Genomic DNA, 19,509 nt, shown 5'->3' with positions numbered 1-19,509 from the left:
TAATGAGATTACACTCAAAAAAAATCTCTGACTGATCATGTAGCTGATTGACGATTGAGAATCATTCTAGGATATAATCATCAATTCGATTAATGATTAATCTTGTGCAAAAATTGTAATAAATTAATTTGCTAATTGTTGATGAATTATATAAAAATTGATTAGCGATTATATTGCTAATTAACTCAATTTGATTAAGCATTGAGATTTAGATCAAATCTAATTGAATTAGATTCAATTTAATTTGATCCAATTAGCCTATAAGATGACCTAATCGCTAAGAGTGTTCAATTTTTGATTTGATCGAGACTTGATCTCGATTAATTTTTGATTTGATTAAAATTTAATTGAGGTAATTTATTATCTAATTAGATTAGTTTCAATGGTCTAATTAGATCCAACCTAATTTAGTTTGGTTAAGAACCTAATTGGATAAAATTTGAATTTGAATTAGTTTGAACCAAGCTCATGTGCCACCTCATCATTGCACCCTTCTTTTCTCCATGCAAGAAATATTCTTATGTGAATTTTTTCTCATGCCCAAAAGTGAATGTCACCCACTTTCTGATCTCCTTTGAATTAGGATTTGGTTGGTTTAAAATCTAAGTTCAAATGGTTTGAATTTGGATTTGAACTTGGAGTCCAAATCAAGTTGGACTCTTCCCTAAATGCCGACCACTCTTCTCATGCATGAAATTGGTTCTTGCATGAATTTTTTCATGCCATTCAGATATTTGTCACCCATTTTCTGAGCTCCATGGATAAGGATAAATTTTGGTTGAAGGTTGATTCAAATTTGATTTGAATAGGTAATAAGCATAAATCATCCTTTAAACTTAAACCAAACCACCTTATCTTACCTTTATCTTTCATGAAACACCACCTTAAGAAGGGATGAAATTTTGTGTGACAAAAAAGATTGAATTTTTTGTGAGAAACATCTAAGTTGGAGCGTGAAAAATCAGAGAGGGGCTTATTGCTCCATGAATTGATTTTGATGATTATAAAATATTTGAGGGGTTACTAATGATTTTGGCTTGAAAAAAGATTTATTGTATTTCAAGGATAAAATCATAATTTTATCAAGTTTTGATTCAAAAGCCTCAAGAGCAAGAACAGAATATTTGTGATCTATTGGAGGTAATTTCATATTTTTTGGATGTATATTTTGAGAAAAAATCAAGTTTAAAGAAAAGGGTCGACCCCTAAGGTCGATTCCTATCAAAAGGGCTAGACGGCACGCTATTTTTGGCTGACACACCCAAAAGGTACGACCCTATGAGTCGATCCCTGTGCAGGGGATGACCCTATGAGTCGACCCCTACGATGAAAAATCTCTGTAACAGCTAATTTTTCAGCTCATTTTAGCCATATTTAATGCTCATTTAATGCTCTCCAACGGCTTTAATCCTGTCCAAATTTCTCCCTAGCATCCATTGAAGATAAAAAGGCACTTAAAAGAGAGAAAAAGAGAAGAGATTCAAGCATTCATTTCAATCCTAAGCAAAAAGCCCTCTTCAAGCAAAAGAAGTTTTCATTTCAAATTCACCAACCCCTCAAGAGCTCATTCAAGTCTTCAATAATCTTGAAAAAAATCAGAAAAGCTTCTCCCTTGTTGTGTAAAGTGTACTAAAAGTTTTATTTGCTCATCAAAGGAGCTAAACTTATATGTCTTTGTTATTAACTCTTATACTCTATTTTTGTCTTGATCTTTAGTTTTGGGAGGATTTCAAAACTTGGATAGGTTCATCCGAACCTTGAATCGGATTGTATTGGGTTGACTTGTATCCAAAAAATAAGTATTCTAGCTTGGGATAGCTAGAGTCGAAGGTACTGATGTTGTATTCTTGTTGAATATATTTTAGTAGATTTAAATTCTCAAGTAGGAGCTTAGGGAGTGATGTAGGTGCAAAGTTAGGATCGAACCACTATAAATCTTGATTGTTTGTGGTGTGCTTACCTGCTTTCTATCTAAATTTTTTTATTTTCTTGCATTCTTGTATTTCATTTCTACACTTAGCTTAAATCACTTACTACATATAACTTGTTTATTATTACTTAATTCTTGTGGTTCTAAATTAATTTTAAAATTTTAAAAATCCAATTCACCCCTTCTTGGATTGCATAACTGGGCAACAAGTGGTATCAGAGCCCGTGCTCTAGCCCTACTCTGATTTAACCATCAAAGAGCTAAAGATCTATGGCAACTCAAGTTAGTGCTTCAATACCGAGGGGTAGTCCGCAGACCGACCTTCACTTTTCAATGGGTCAAACTACATCTATTGGAAAGCTTAGATGAAAATTTTTATTCAAACACTTGACTATGATATATGGAGTACCATAGTTAATGGATCACACACATCTACTAAGATAATTGATGGTGTAGAATCAACCAAACTCGAAAGAGAATGGTATGAAGTTGACAAGAAAATAGCTCAACTCAATGCTAAAATCATAAATATTTTATATTATGCTTTAGATGCTAATGAATTTAATCGCATTTCAATATGCATGTCGGTTAAAAAAATATGGGATAGGTTAGAAATAACACATGAAGATACTAATCAAGTTAAGGAATCAAAAATTAACATGCTTGTGCACAAATATGAACTCTTTAAAATGGAGCATGATGAATCAATAACTAAAATATTTACTCATTTTACGGATATTATTAATGATCTAAAAAGTCTTGGTAAGTCTTATTCTAACAGCGATCTTGTGAGAAAGATTCTTAGGTCTTTACCAAAGACTTGGGAGGCCAAAGTGACCGTAATTCAAGAAGCCAAAGATCTGACTATTTTATCCTTGAAGGAGATTCTAGGATCGCTAGTGACACACGAGCTAAGCATGAAACAACATCAAGAAGAAGATGTCAAGAAGAAGAGGACAATCACCCTCAAATCTACTGCTCAACTCGATGAGGAATCCGATGAAACAGAAAATGAAGAGCAAGATGAAGAAATAGCCCTCATCACTAGAAAGTTTAAAAAATTTTTGAAGAAAAAAAAATAAAGAATGAGGAAGAGGCCACCTACAAAAGAAGAGCATAGCAAGGAGAAGGATAAAGAGCAGCCCTTTATTTGTTATGAATGTAAGAATCTGGAGCACTTTAGGTCTGAATGTCCACAACTTAAGAAGAGCTCCAAGAAGTACAAGAAAAAGGCTATGGTGGCTACATGGAGTGATAGTGATGAGTCAAGCTCCAAAGAAGAAGATTCACATGAACAAGCCAACTTGTGCCTTATGGCACATGAAAATGAGATAAACGTTGAAACTCATAATGACTTTACTTTTGAAGAACTTCAAGAAATATTTTATGATTTAGTTAATGATCTAAAGAAGTTAGGAGTAAAGAACAAAGAATTGAAATCAAAGAATCAGTCTTTACTAAAAGAAAATGAGATTTTTTCAAATAAAAATTAATCTTGACACAAGAAAATTTGAACTTGAAAAATAAAATTGCTAAATTAAAATCTATGGTAGAAAAATTCACTCTAAGTTCAAATAAACTTCAAATGATACTTGATAATCAAAAGGCCGTTTATGATAAAGCCGGTCTTGGCTACAACCCTTTAAAAAAATAAAAATTTTTGAAAATATCTTTGTGAACTCATCAAGCAACAAGTTTTTCAATATTACTTGCTTTAAATGTGATAAACTAGGACACAAATCCTATACATATTTCTCTAGCAAATCTGAAAATTTTAATATGAAAAAAATATGGGTTCCAAAAGGAACTATTGTGACTAACCAAAGAAGACCCAAGAAAACTTGAGTACCTAAAGTTAAAACTTGATTTTTGTATGTAGGTGTATCTTGCATCCCAAGGAACAAATCAAAAATGATATCTTGATAGTGGGTGCTCAAGACACATGACCAGTAATGAATCTCAATTCATCATACTTGATGCAAAAGATGGAGGGATGGTTACCTTTAGAGACCATAGCAAAAAAAAGATCATCGGTATAGGTAACATTGGTATCACTCCCTTCAAGTATATTGAAAATATTTTATTAGTAGATGATTTGAAATATAATCTATTAAGCATTAATCAATTCTGTGATAAAGGGTACAAAGTTATTTTTGAATCTTCATTATGCATAATAACTAGTCCCAATGATGAAGGTATTAAATTTGTTGGGCATAGACATGGTAATGTTTATATGGTAGATTTGAATAATCTTTTCAAGATAAACATGCAATGCCTAGTAGTCTTGAATGCCAAAATTAATGAGACTAGTTGGCTTTGGCACCGTAGGCTTGCACATATTAGCATGCATTCACTTTCAAAATTTATTAAAAAGGAATTGGTTATCGGTTTACCTAAATTAAATTTTGAAAAAGATAAAATTTGTGATACATGCCAATTAGGTAAACAAATAAAAGTCTCATTCAAATTCAAAAATATTGTTTCAACTTTCAGGCCATTAGAATTATTGCACATGGATTTATTTGGACCCACTAGAACTACTAGTTTAGGTAGAAAATGATATGGCTTTGTAATTATTGATGATTTCTCTCGTTTTACATGGATTTTCTTTTGGGCACATAAGGATAAAATTTTTCATGTGTTCTTAAAATTTTATCGAAAAGTTACTAATGAAAAAGATTTTTCAATTCAAAATATTCAAAGTAGTCATGGAACCGAATTTAAAAATCAAGATTTTGAAAAATTTTGTGATGAAAAGGACATTGACCATAACATTTTAGCACTTAGGATACCCCAACAAAATAGGATAGTAGAAAAAAAAATAAAATCCTTGAAGAAATGGCCCGTACCATACTATGTGAAAGCAACCTACCAAAATACTTTTGGACTGAAGCAATTAACACGACATGTTATATTTTAAACCATGCTTTAATTAGATCAATTCTAAAGAAAATACCCTATGAGCTTTGGAAAAGAAGAAAACCAAACGTTGTATTTTTTAATATTTTTGATTGCTGATGTTTTATTTTGAACAATGGTAAAGAGAGATTAGAAAAATTTGATGTAAAATCCAATGAAACTATTTTTCTTGGTTATTACTCCTCTTCTAACAAAACTTTTAGAGTTTTCAATAAAAGAACTTTAGTAGTAGAGGAGTCAATACATGTTATTTTTTATGAGACTAATGATCTTCCTTCAAGGAAGAATGAAGATATTGATAATGCAGATCCTCTTATAGAAGGGATGAAGGAGCTCACTCTAAAAGACTCAACAATTCAAAATGAAGAAGAACATGAAAACAAACAAGAGGATGAAGATGAAGAACAACAAGAACAACCTTAAGGTACAAATGATCTATCCAAAGAATAGAGGTATGATCACAATCACCCCAAAAAATTAATCATTGATGATCCTACACAATGAGTAAGAACTCGTTCTTCACTTAGAGATGCATACAATTATTTTACATTTGTTTCTCATTTTAAACCTAAAACCATAGATGAAGCTGCAAAATATTATAATTGGATAAATGCAATGCAAGAGGAACATAATCAATTTGAAAGAAATAATGTATGGATTTTAGTATCAAGACCTAAAAATTATCCAGTAATTGGCACAAAATGGGTATATAGGAATAAATTGGATGAACATAGAAATATAATTAGGAATAAAGTAAGATTGATTGTAAAGGATTATAATCAAGAAGAGAAAATTGATTTTGATGAGACCTTTGCACCTGTTGCTAGATTAGAAGTAATTAGGCTTTTACTTGCATATGCATGCTTTATGAATTTTAAGTTATTCCAAATGGATGTCAAAAGTACTTTTCTCAATGGTTATATTACTAAAAAAGTATATGTAGAATAATCCTTCGATTTTGAAAATTATGCTTTTTCTAATCATGTTTTCAAATTAAACAAAGCATTATATGATTTAAAACAAGCACCTAGGGCTTGGTATGAAAGATTAAGTAAATTTTTGCTTAATAATAGTTTTTCAAGAAAAAATGTAGATACAACTCTTTTCATTAAAAAAAATCAAGATGATATCTTAGTTATACAAATATATGTTGATGACATTATATTTGGGTCTACTAATAAAACTCTTTGTCAAGATTTTGCTAAACTCATGCAGGGAGAGTTCGAGATGAGCACGATGGAAGAACTTACATTCTTTCTCAGACTCCAAATCAAACAAACAAAGAAAGAGATTTCCATCACCCAAAGTAAGTACACAAAAAAACTACTCAAAAGATTTGGAATGGAAGATTCCAAAGCAATTAGTACCCCCATGAGCCCATCATGTAAGCTTGATAAGGATGAAGGAGATAAAAATGTAGACTTAAAATTTTATAGAGGCATGATTGGTTCTTTATTGTATTTAACTACTAGTAGATCAGATATTATGTTTAGTATTTATCTATATGCTCGTTTTCAATCAAATCCAAAAGAATCATATTTAAATGCAGTTAAAAAAATTTTTAAATATTTAAAAGGTCTACAAACTCTAAGATTATGGTATTCTAAGGACTCATCAATTGACTTAATAAGATATTCAGATCCCGATTTTGCTGGATGTAGATTAGATAAAAAAAGTACTAGTGGAACTTATCAATTTCTAGGAGTTAACTTAATCTCTTAGTTTAGCAAAAAGCAAAATTCGATGGTACTATCTATGGACGAGGCCGAATACATTACAGTCGGAAGTTGCTGTGCTCAAATCTTATAGATTAAGCAACAACTTGAGGACTTTGACATCAAACTCAATGAAACTCCCATAAGATGTGATAACACTAGTGCTATTAATCTAACTAAAAATTTAATTCAGCACTCTAGATCAAAGCATATTGAAATTAGATATCATTTCATAAGAGAACATGTCCAAACCAATGATATAATTCTTGATTATATTTGTACTGAAAAATAATTGGCGACATCTTTACCAAGGCCTTAAGTGAAGATAGATTTTGTGAAATTAGGAGAGAACTAGGAATCCTTGATCCATCAACTTAAGTATCCTTCTGATTTCAAGTTCTTTTTACCAAAAATTTATTGAACCAAATTTTTGAGCTCAATCTTCTTCTCTCCTTTCTTAAAAGCTCAAAACTATCCTTCATATGATCAATCTCTTAAATAGATACCCTTCTCTCAAGTTTCAAATTTGTTCGAAATTTTTTCATCATTTTTTTTGAATTTTCCTAGACATGAGTCGACCCTCAGGATCGATCCTAGGGTAAACTTATAATTTTCATTAAAATCCATCGGGTGCTCTGTTTTATTGAGAAATCTCTATTAGTTAAGAGGCCGACCCTTTGCCTTTCATTTTCCTCTTCCCACCAAACAAAAATCCTCCCTCTTCTCTATCTCAACCGCAAAAATTTTCTTAAAATCCCTCTTCCCACCAGATTTTTCCCTTCAAATCCCCCTTTTAGGAACTAAATCTCTTTTTTTTTTCTTCTTCGTTTGGGCGGATCAAGCTTACCCTAGCTTCAAACCCTCTTCTCCAAACCAGCGGTCTATCTCTCCAAAATCTTATTTTTTCTCTAAAATCCTTTCCACTCTACCTCTCATTAGGTCTCCTAAGATGTTTGCAAGTCTCTCTTGTTCGAAATAGTTTCCAAATTGAAGCTACCGCAGAGAAAAAAGTCTGCTCATGGATTAGAGGAGGAAGTGTGCAGAAAAAGAATGGCAGCTGAGTCCTCTCCTACTCCAACCTCAATTTCAAGTCCTACTCCAGCATCTTCACATCCCTACTTATTCTAAGCAAGGTACCACTCTCTAATCGAAAAGTAGAACTCGGGAAGAACATAGATTTTAAGTTTTTTGGAAAAGAGGGATTCTCAATTGGATCAAAAATTAAAAATCAAGGATGGAAGTTTTACTGTCTATTGAAGGAAAAAACTTATATTGATTTGGTCAGAGAGTTCTATTTAAATTTAAGTTACTACAATGGAACAGTAAAGTCTTCAGTAAAAGGTGTTAATATTATTCTTGATCCATTACTTTTGGGATAAATCTTGCACTTACCTTGTGAAGGTTATACTCATATGGAGCTCCCAATCAAAGAAGAGGGACTAAGTATTATTTTAAGGAGAGTATTTACTGAAAATTTAAATAAATTAGAAGCAAGGATACTTTTAGTAGAGATGAGACTTTTGCAACACATGATAACCAAATATTTTATCCCTAGGAGTGATAGGCATGACCTCTTATCTGGTAAGGATATATGCATCATGTACCATGTGATCACCGAGACCCCCTTGAACCTTCCTACTCTGATGATTGAGGCTATGAGAGAGATCCTAAATAGGTCTAAAGCTCACCTGCCTTATGGTATGGCACTCACCCTAGTCTTTAGGAGGTTCAAAGTCTATTTTGAGGAGGACGCAGTCACCAAATTATCACATTCTGACACCATCAACTGCCACATACTGCACCACATGGATTTTACAAAAATTGATGGTGGTTGGTCGAAGGGTGTTGAGGAGAGAGCAGAGGAGGAGGGACCATCTTCACCTCTTTGTGATCACAGAGCATCTCCTGATATTCAGTTCAGGTCTGATCACGAGGCTGGTCCCTCAGAGTCGGTAAGGAGGGATGCTTCTGTACCACAGTCAGGGAGCAGAGTAGATCCTTCAGTGGTCAGACTCATAGACGATCAGATTCAGTTGATTTTTCAGTGGATTGCCTCTATCTTATCTCAGCAGTTTGCCACCTCAGATTTTACTCAGAGGACGACATCTCAGGCTGTTTCAGATCAGACTATGATCCCTCATATCTCTACTGTCTTTCAGATGCTTACAGCTCAGTCCGCATGACTTGAGGAGCTTGAGGGATGTATTCTAAGACTGACGGGCAGAGTTTTAGATTTGCAGAGATAGATATTAGCCTTAGCCCATCCCCAGCCACATGAGGACATCACGGAGGTCTCCAACCTGTCTGCAAAGGCGGCTAGGCTTCGAGGTATTTTGGAGAGTGGCTTTGATTTTTTGAGGAGAGAGATCAAGGACTCCAGTGGGGCTGTCTCTACTCAGATTGGTACCTTGATGCAATCCATATCGAGAGCTTTGGAATAATTAGACACCATCAGATTTGTTCTCCTAGTAGAGTCCATATCTTCTCAGGCTCTAGGACCTTCTCGCCCTTCTGCTCGTGCCGATACTATCCGTGGCCGAGGCAGACGTGGTCGAGGATGTGCCCGTAGCTTTGATCCTGTGACTCCTCATCATATCTCTAACTCTTCTGATTCTGATGCCTCTAGTCATGATATTTATTAGATCTAGCATAGTTAGTCTTTTATGTCTAGGATCTAACTTATGGCCTTTGTATTTGTTGGCTGATTGACTCATGGATAGTTATATTTTTTGTTACCCATGACTTTTGTATGGTCTATGTATTTTGGCTTGACTCTTATGTATAGTGACATTTATGTATCTAATAACTCTTCAGTCATATTTTAGATATATATATATATATATATATATATATATATATATATATATATATATACTTTTAACTTCTATGAATGTCATTTGGATTGATTTTTATGAATGGCATCAATTGAAATATCTTAATTATGTGATATAAAAAATATCTCATATATGTGCTATGAAATATTATGAATGGCAATATCTTCTATATGAGCAAATTGAAATGTCCTTTATGATTGCTATAGTAAGGAGGAGTCTTTTTTATTTTTCTTTAAAAATCCCTTAAGATCTTAATTGATGTTGTCAAAAAGGAGAGTAGAGAAATAAAATCGGACAATAAGTAAATTTATCAAAGAAAAAATTTTATAATCAATTTTTAAACTAATCTTCAAACTACTCATGATACATTTTATTCAAATAATTGGCTGCAATGTTCAAGTGACGCATCTTCATAAATTTAAAAATTCTTAATCAATGCTTTATATATGTTATATTCTACTTTTGCTCAAGTATTTTGTCATCATCAAAAAGAGGAAGATTATTGCTCCATGAATTGATTTTGATGATTACAAAATATTTGAGAGGGTTACTAATAATTTTGGCTTGAAAAAGATTTATTGTATTTCAGGGGCAAAATCATAATTTTATCAAGTTCTGATTCGAAAGCCTCAAGAGCAAGAACAGAAGATTTGTGATCTATTGAAGGTAATTTTATATTTTTTGGATATATATTTTAAGAGAAAATCAAGTTTAAAGAAAAGAATCGACCCCTAAAGTCGATCCCTGTCAAAAAAGGCTGAACGGCATGCTATTTTTAGCTGGCACACCCAAAGGGGAAGACTCTATGAGTCGACCTCTGTTGTCTGTGCAAGCCAAAGATATAGAACAGTCATTTTCTATTCTGCACCATAGAGGTTGACCCTTGGGGTCGATCCCTGTGCAGGGGACGACCCTATGAGTCGATCCCTGTGATAGAAAATCTCTGTAACGACTAATTTTTCCGCTCATTTTGGTCATATTTAATGCTCATTTAATGCTCTCCAATGGTTCTAATCCTATCCAGATTTCTCTCTAGCATCCGTTGAAGATATAAAGACACTTAAAGGAGAAAAAAAAAAGAAGAGATTCAAGCATTCATTTCAACCCTAAGCAAAAAGCCCTCTTCAAGCAAAAGAAGCTTTCATTTCAAGTTCACCAACTCCTCAAGAGCTCATCAAGTCTTCAACAACCTTGAGAAAAATCAGAAAAGCTTCTCTCTTATTGTGTAAAGTGTACTTAAAATTTTATTTACTCATTAAAGGAGCTAAACTTGTATTTCTTTATCATTAACTCTTATACTCTATTTTTATCTTAATCTTTAGTTTTGGGAGGGTTTCAAAACTTAGATAGGTTGATTCGAATCTTGAATCAGATTGTATTGGATTGGCTTGTACCCAAAAAATAAGTGTTCTAGCTTGGGATAGCTAGAGTCGGAGGTGCCACGTTGTATTCTTGTTGAATACATTTTAGTGGATTTAAATTTTAAATAGGAGCTTGGAGAGTGGATGTAGGTGCAAGGTTGGCATCGAACCACTATAAACCTTGATTGTTTGTGGTGTGCTTAATTGCTCTCTATCTAAATTTCTTTATTTTCTTGCATTTTTGCATCTCAATTCTACACTTAACTTAAATCACTTACTACATATAACTTACTTATTATTACTTAATCTTTGTAGTTCTAAATTAACTTTAAAATTTTAAAAACCCAATTCACCCCCCCCCTCCCCTCTTGGGTTGCATAGCTGGGCAACAGGGGTGGGTTTCTGTGCGTGAGAAACAGAGAAAAAGATCTTTCTCTTTAGGCATGAGGTCTAGGGTGGGTTCTAGGATTTCGGCTCTAGATTTTTGTGTGAGAAGAAATATAAGAGGATCTTATTTCAATCTCCCACACCACCACCTCCTCATGTAGCTTGATCTTCTAATCTGAAAGAGTCCGAGTGATCCAAAGGAAGGAGCTTAAATCAGCCATCCAGAGCTTTCAGTGCGAGCTTGCACTCCCAGGAAGGACGATTTGATCAAGGCTTCGAGTGGACAACCTGTAGAGGCCGGATGAGCTGTGTGGCTATTCGACATTAGAAAAAATCTCGTATCATGCCTATCAGCAGCAGTGATCATCAATCCATACAAAGATAATGAGTTATGAACTCATCCGATTAGATCTAAGAATTAGATCTGATCTAGGGCATCGATATGACCAATGCAATTTTTTCTTTATATCAAATTTTTGTATATAAATTTCATATCATAGATCCTTAAAAGACAGTTTAAATTTGATTTAAAGCATGTATAGAAGATTAAAATATTTAATCTACTATCTTTTACTGTGCAAAATTTTAAAATTACATGCTTTGAATTATCGATTTTCCATCACCATCAATTGCGATCATTTGCAATGATTGTGCCAAGATGATGCAATAATTTTAAATGCCAGACATTCGCGAAGACATGAAAGTGCACATCCCCAGTTCTGAGGTACAACTTTCGGAATACTCCTTTCGTTTGATTTTCAAACTCAAGATAGGGGATAGTATTATAGCGGTTACCGGTAATACCTCAGATCAGCATGCCAACCATGGGATATTTCAGATCTTTAAGCTATCACTGGAACTACTGACTTAAGAGCAAAGCCATATATAGTACAGAGCAGCTTGCGTCTGGTCTATCATATGGTCTGTCCGACGCACCCCGTTACCTCGGTAGGTCGATGCCTTAGTGCATAGGCTATCCCTATTATCAAAATCGACTCACTTCATGATGTGCACGATAGCTGTCCACCCCGAGTGGATAGACTCAGGCGTAACCAACTCTCCTAATCTTGCGAGAGTGATTGAGAGCTAAAATATCTCGTCTGTTATAGCATGTTGAATAGCTCTGCAATCTCGAAATCTCACAATCTTTATACAGCTGTATGACCAGCTATTCGATAGCCTTCTATATAAGCAACCAAAACTTCGATGATCAAGATAAGTTAATCAACCCCTCTTAGAGAACTCGTTGCTGCTCCTATTGTTCTCTGAATCTAACTTGAGCGTTGGAGGGTGGGTCCTCGCCGAAGCAAAAATCTCTGATTTGAACTTGTTTTACAGGTTACTCCAGCGCCAACATCCCTGCATGAGGCTCAGCCGCTTTCTCTCCGACCTTAACCGAATCAAACAGTAACAGTATACATATTAACACATGGGTTCTCCTTTGATTATAGAAGCCTATTATTAAGTTGAGCCCAAGTTTCCACTTGTTTTTGTGAGCCAAGGGCTGTTCAGGTTTGGTTGGTATGAAATTGAACCTTAGCATGGGATGTGAGCTTGGCTCGCTGAGTCTTTAATCAAAATGGACCCAAGTTGCTCATGAGCAGCTCAATTCATATGACATCTTACTTTGTGGAGAAGCTCACACAACAAAACTACATGATGCTTAAAGCAATGTATACCAGGCTGATAAGCCAAACAACAAAAGCCAACAACATAAAAATATTTTACTAACGTGATGAAAGGACCACATGCTATTTGTAGATGACATAGTTTTAGACTTTTAGTGGATGTAACAAAGATTTAAGTTAATTATAAATTGTAATTATGAAGGAGTGCACTAAACTCTAAACTTTTAAATTAAGTGGGAGCAAGATGGAATACATGGAATATAGTTTTAATAAAATTTAAATAGAAATAAAGGTGACTAAAAATTGAGGATCGTAAAGTTTCTAAGAATAATCATTTTCATTATTTAGGATTTGATTATTTATAAGGAATGAAAGATTGAGGAAAATAATGTCTGTATGCCTAAAGTAGGTCGGATAAAATGAATAAGTGCAACTAGAATATTATATGATTATATGATACTTGCCATATTGTTGGAAAAATGTTATAGATAGCCATATGGCCAGCCTAACTTTATAATATAGAATGTTGTGTATTTAGGAAACAAGTTGTGCATAACATAAGTATATAATATAGCCGAAATAAGAATGCTAAAATAGATGCATAGTAATTTTTAAAAAAAAAAGATACAATAAAAAAGAAAATCATTCATGCAAATGTAAAGAAAACACCAATTGAGGATAAATTGAGAGGACTTAGATAGTCTAGACATATACAATATAGGATGTGCTAGTAGAACATAGTGATTTAATACAATAGAAGGAAGAAGTGTAAAAATAAATCAAAAATTATATGGGATGTAGTAGTAAGGAAAGATTTAATATTATTATGTCTTTCAGAAAGTATGGTCTTAAATAGAATGGAACCAAAGAAAAGGATTTATGCAGCTGACCCTAACTAGTTTGTGGTCTAAGGCTTGGTTGAGTTTAGTTGTTGATGGTTCATGAATGTTGGCTCACATGCATCAATAATTTCGGAATGTAGTAGTTTAGCAACATGAAATAGAACCCAGCACTACTCTTTGGATAGCAATCGTCAAGAAATTCATGCAATTGTCAATGTTATTCAAATATTATATTGTTCATATAGAAGCCATCAAGCTATATTAGATTCACTAAGAACTAAAAGACGGTTTAATTTCGAAGCAAAATGATTAACTAAACAACAAGAGATCTACCAAGAATGGAGTTGACAAAGTTCTCACCTTGCTGATTCTTGGAACAACGGATCTGAGCATGTAAAGCCGGTCATTCAGCTTCTTCCTCCTCCTCCTCTCAGCCATCAGATTTTTCGCACCGGGGCCCTTCTTCTTCCCTTCCTTTTCTCCACCATCGGAAAACGTATTATTGGCATTCGAAGTATTTCCACCATCATTCTTCTTCCCATCGCCTAAATCTCTCGCGTTCTCGGCTGCAGCCTCCTCCGAGTCATTAGCAAGGCCCAAGCCATTAATGCGTTGCTCGTCTATCTCATCCTCCTTACTCCCCGGGCCCCTCCTTGTCTTCTCCTTCTCTCCTTCAATTGCACTCCTGACTTGGCTTCCCTGCCCTGTACCTGGGCCAGGTCGTTTCTGAAACAAAGTTTGCTGGTCTCCCACCTCGGAGAAGATCTCCACAGGTCTCAACACCTTAGACCTGTTTAAGAATGGCGAATTCTTAGAAGAATCAAAGCCCATGAGGTGGAAGCTGGTGCTGAAGCCAGAACTAGAGTCATTTTCGGCAAGCACCGGCACTCGAGTGCTTGAGAATTGGGCAGCCGAGCCAAAACCAGGCCCCACTCCAGGACGGCGCAAAGCCCCTCCACCACCTCCCCTGCCCATTAAAATAGGGAAAGTCGTCGACGCCTTGGTGAGCGGCGGGAACTTGGTGGCATCGCTGCTCAGGTGGGACGGGTTGGAGCATGCAGTGCCGAGGAACGATGAAATGGTGGCCTTGGAAGGGATGAAGGGGGCGGAGGTGTTGAGGTGGAAGGTGGCCGCGGAGGAGTCCACCGGCGAGAGGAGGGGCAAGATAGGTGGACGACGGTCGAACGGAAAGGCTAAATCTTTCATCTCTTGCGACGGTTGGAGGGCACTGAAGGAGCGGTGGGAGGAGGTGTTGGGGTTGGCGGCACTGCCGGCGACGGCGGCGCTCAGGTACCGATTATTCTTGAGGAGGGAATTAGAGGAGGGGAGATCCAGCTTGTCCTCATGACCCTTGCCAGAGACGGCAGAGGAGGCGGCAAAGGTGGACGAGGGGTTGGCGCCGTCGTTGCTTCCGCCGCCTCCACCTCCACGTCCACGTCCACATCCACGAGAGTTTTCCATCCAAGTCGCACAGTTGAATCTCCAGAGCATCGCCTGCTCTACTTTGCTCCGTTTCCTTTCGCTCTTAAAAGCCCGAGAAGAAAAAAAAGTTAAATAATAAAGAAGATTTCGGTAGTTTCCTTTAATCTCTTAAAAGCTCTGGATGAAAGGAAGGCAAGTGATAAGAGAGAAGATGGAGGGGGTTTAAAACTTTAAAGCTTGCCTTTTCAGGGGCGGGGAGGAGGCTTACCGTTTTGGGGAAGGGGTAAATGTTTTCCTTTTATACGGGTTGAGGCACGGGACGAGAGACCAACTCCTACCCAAAAAAAAAAAAAAAAAAAAGGGGGAGGGGAGGCCAGCTAGGAAGGAAAGGGAGCGGGAACAGGGTGCGTTGGGTTTTTGCTTTGGTAAGTCGTGCGTCCGGTTTTGAAGGTTCCGTCAAAAAGCAGATATGTGCAATCCACCCCCGCAGTCTACACATAAGTTATTACGACATGCACGTGTCCCAAAACATGCAATTTCATCTAATTATTTAAATTATTTTTAAAAAATAATTTTGTTTTATTACACATTTTTGATCGCTAGGAGTGCATACGAGAGGACATATGCTGTTCAAATGATCCACTCCCACCTCAATAGAGTTTCATTCTTTACCTTAAGGTTTGTTCTTTTACGAATAAATATCATAAAAAAATTGATCAATTTTTTTATTAATTAATTTATTTATATTCTCATATTTTTTAAGATAGATAAATTATTTTTTCATGGATAGTATTTATTTATGAAATAGAGAAAAATCTTATCCACCTAAGAGGTGTCTAAATTATTTTTTTATTATTATCACTGAAATCCGAGACTCGATCGGTAAAGCTAGAGCGATGGCACGTCCTTCTGGAGAAACGACCTACAAGCAAGTCCTGATCGAATTGGCTCTGACGAAGACCCTCCAACACTCAAGTTCAATCTCAGAAAAACAGAGAAAATGGGTGTTTGAGAGATTGTGTGCGCGTGCCTTAGGGATCCCCTGAGGTCCTTTTGTAGGTGAAGGCTGAAAAGTCATTTCAGATAGATTACGGAGCTGATTCAAGTGTGATATAGCGAGATTTTTGATCGAAATTCTCAAGATCGGACGATTACACCTACCTTGTCTATTTCGAAGCTAGCTGTGGTGTCATGGGCACTTTTGAATTTAAAATAAGGACACAGATTGGGTTGGACCGACTTCATTTATGGAGGCTTCAATGTGGTCCGATGGACACAAGTGCCTAAGGAAGGAAGTTGCTAGAGCCAGCTATGTTATGAGATGAGAAGTCAGATATCAACTTGTCCAGATGTTGGCTATTGCATAGATTGGAGCCAGTTGGAACTGGAGTCTGAGACCGAAGTCAGGATTAGCCGGACTTCGGTGTTCTGCTTAAAATGATCGCCAGGAATCAAGGATCGTCAGGGACCGAAGCTAGGATCGAGAGATCCCAGGTTATGTACTAGATGACTTCATACGACCCTGCCAAAGATCAGAGAGACGTATGTACCTCCAAGGTTGCACATTCATCTAATAATGTTGCGACATTGGCCCTATAAGTTTCATCATACACCTGATTTATATTTTCAGTCTAGATGATAAATTACCCTCCAACACATGCCTTCCTACTCTCGAGTTCGGTGCGGACGAAAGAAGTACATGGGTAATCGAAGACATACTGAAACTACGTCTACAGCCTTTGGGCGGAACGAAAAGTCACTTCAACGGGTAATCATGACCGTAGGAAGTGGAGCAGTTGGCAGAATTTGAAGGGTGGCGTGCTTTGTTTCTGAGGCAAACATTAATAAGTCGACTGTTATTTCTGGCTGACCAGTGGATACATGTGAAATGTTAATCATCGGATGGCTAAGCAAGATTCGATATCTGAGCCCTTCTGTCCTTCTGTGCCTATAAAAAGGGGACTGTATCCCTTACCTTCTCTTCCTTATGCTTTCAGATTTTTTCAAACATTTTTCTTCCCTTCTTCTCCAGTCAGCCTTCTTGTTCCAGAAGCATTTCTGGCTGCCTCACTACTTTGAAGGTCTTTTCAGATCATCGACGGCTCTCTTTTGATCCATCATCTTCACCTCTTGTTGTCATAGGTTCGTTTTCTTCTTCCTTAACCTCTTTTTCACCTTTTTAGTGCAACTGTCCCTTCTATGTCTATTTTTCTTTCTGTTCTCTTTCTTATATCTTTCAATGGTGGGTTTTGAGAGTTTTGGTGAGAGCTAGTCTTTCGAGTCATCTTTCTCTTCGAGAGAAGCTCTTACTGATGTGGGCAGAGGGTGTGGTATTGTGCCCCCCTTCATTTCTGATATAATTAAATCCAAATTGGGCTCGAAGGACTTACATCTCATCCATGCCCAATATGAGAACCCAACTTCTTTTGAATTAGAGTCTCCTGGGTCTACTGATAGGATCGGTAGTCCTTCTCTTAGTAGGATCGACCTATATGAAGAGACTTTCAAGGTCAGACTTAGACTACCCATCCATCTCTTTGTTATTGAGCTCTTTCATTTCTTTGATATCTCTCTTTATTCTGTCATTCCTAACTTGTTTCCTTTCATCATCGGCTTCCTAGCTCATTGTTCCAAGGTCGAGGTTTCTCCTTCTCTTTCTCTTTTTCGATCCTTCTATTCTATAAAGAGGTGTACTGGTGATTGGTGGTATGTCTCTCCTTTGAGAGAGGTCTTTGCTTGGATAAAAAGGGTTTCTTCTTTAGTGTATGGTTTGGAAAGATTGATTCTTTTTTGTTTCAGGCCCTTCTGTTGAAGAGTAAAGATTTTCACATTGGGGTCGATCGAGGGATTCTGCCTTTCAGCTATTGAAGCTAAAGGATGAAGATTTAAAGTGCTCCATAACCTTGAAGAGGTATAAAATTCTCCCACTAAGGGAGTTGTTATTGAAGCAGACTCTCTTCAATGCTGGCATTAGTCTGGTCGACTCCAAAGGTGAAGATTTTTTCAATTTTTCTGATGTTTGTTCTTCTTATTTTTACAGATATTGATTTCTCATTTATTGCAGAAATGAAGCCTGAAGAGCTAAAGAGACTGAAGAAGGGTTAGTTGAAGAGAAAGGTGCCCTCTTCATCCACCAATGCCTAGAAGAAGTCAAAGACTTCGGACGAAAGCCACAAGGAAGCATCTTTCCCAACCCTTGCTCAAGTGGGGGTGATTTCGGTTTCTCCACTCCAATCTCATCCCTTGAAGCCCGCTGCACTGTCTACCCCTCAAACTGATTCAACCCCGATGGAACCGAACCTTGCAGGGGTGTCCAAGGAATGAAGACAGGATCTACCAGGGATGTCTTCGATGATTGAAAGACCACCAATAACATCTTCTGAAGAATGCTTTTTGATGATGGTCTGGAAAAGGTTGAAGGAGAGAGCTCTGCGAAGCAACAGAAGCGGATGGTATCCTCCATAATTCGGATAAGTTCTTTCTTCTTCCTCTCTTTTCTCTTTTTCCTTTTTTTTTTGGACTTCTCACTCTCTGAATGTAGATAGGCCACTATGCCACTGCCCTTATTAATAGAGTGAGGGATACTAAGATGAAATTGGCCGAGGCTCAGAAAAAATGCAAGGCTACTAAAGCTTCTGAAGCCAAGGCCAATACCGATGCTGCTGAAGCCAAGTCCAAGGCGGAAGTAGCTAAGGCCAAAATCACCTACCTAAAGAAGGCACTAAGGGAGATCAAAGCCAACTTGGCTTCAAAGAAGAAAAGATGGCTGGAGGTGTAGGCTAAAGTCACTGATATTGAGAAGAAGGCTAAGGATCGGGTTGCTGAAGTCGAGAACACAGCTGTGGAAGCCTTTCGCACGTCCAAGGAGTTCTCTTAGAAGAAATGCAACTTCGACCAGGAGGCCTTCAACATTGGACTAGACATCTACCATCGGAGGATCATTGCGTGCTTTCCAAAGATAGACCAAAGCATCCTGGATGAAGAAGAAGAAGGAGGAGGAGGGGCCAAAGGAGAAGCCACAGGAGATGAGACTCCACCATCTGTCGAGGCAGTCGAAAAGCGCTTCGAAGCTACTCCACCTCTGAAGGTTGTACCTGCATCCATTCCTAACGAAGCTGAGCCAGTTTCTTCACCACAAATGGAGTCAAAACAGCCAGTTGTGGTTGTCCCGAGTGCCTCTGCTGATCCTCATACCGAGGTCAGAGATATGTAAACTTGTATTTTTTTTTCTATTTTCTATCAATATAACAAGAAATTTTAATATCAATGAAGCAATAATTTTTGTTGAAAATTATATCTCAAAGTCAATCGTCAGTCTGCCGATGGTTGAGCTAATTATTATAATATTATATAAATTATTAAAATAATAAATATTATTTAATTTTTTCATCACTCTGTATATATCTTATTTGACCTCCTATTTTATGATAAAATTTTTAAGACTATTTGAATCGATATAGGAGGATATATC

General features: G+C 36.6%; 1 protein-coding gene across 1 annotated transcript in view; it reads right to left on the bottom strand.

Moving 5' to 3' along the window:
- Positions 1 to 15,278, bottom strand: part of LOC105034895 (transcription factor ICE1) — a 50,469-nt gene extending 35,191 nt beyond the window's left edge. The window contains exon 1 of the mRNA XM_010910213.3: positions 13,977 to 15,278. Within this exon, the coding sequence (XP_010908515.3) occupies positions 13,977 to 15,107 (1,131 nt within the window). The 5' untranslated portion in view covers positions 15,108 to 15,278. The remainder of the gene's footprint in view (positions 1 to 13,976) is intronic.
- Positions 15,279 to 19,509: the final 4,231 nt, after the last annotated feature.

The sequence above is a fragment of the Elaeis guineensis genome, chromosome 7 (genome assembly GCF_000442705.2).
Source record: "Elaeis guineensis isolate ETL-2024a chromosome 7, EG11, whole genome shotgun sequence".
Lineage (NCBI taxonomy): Eukaryota > Viridiplantae > Streptophyta > Magnoliopsida > Arecales > Arecaceae > Elaeis > Elaeis guineensis.
This window is presented reverse-complemented; position numbering and strand designations above follow the sequence as displayed.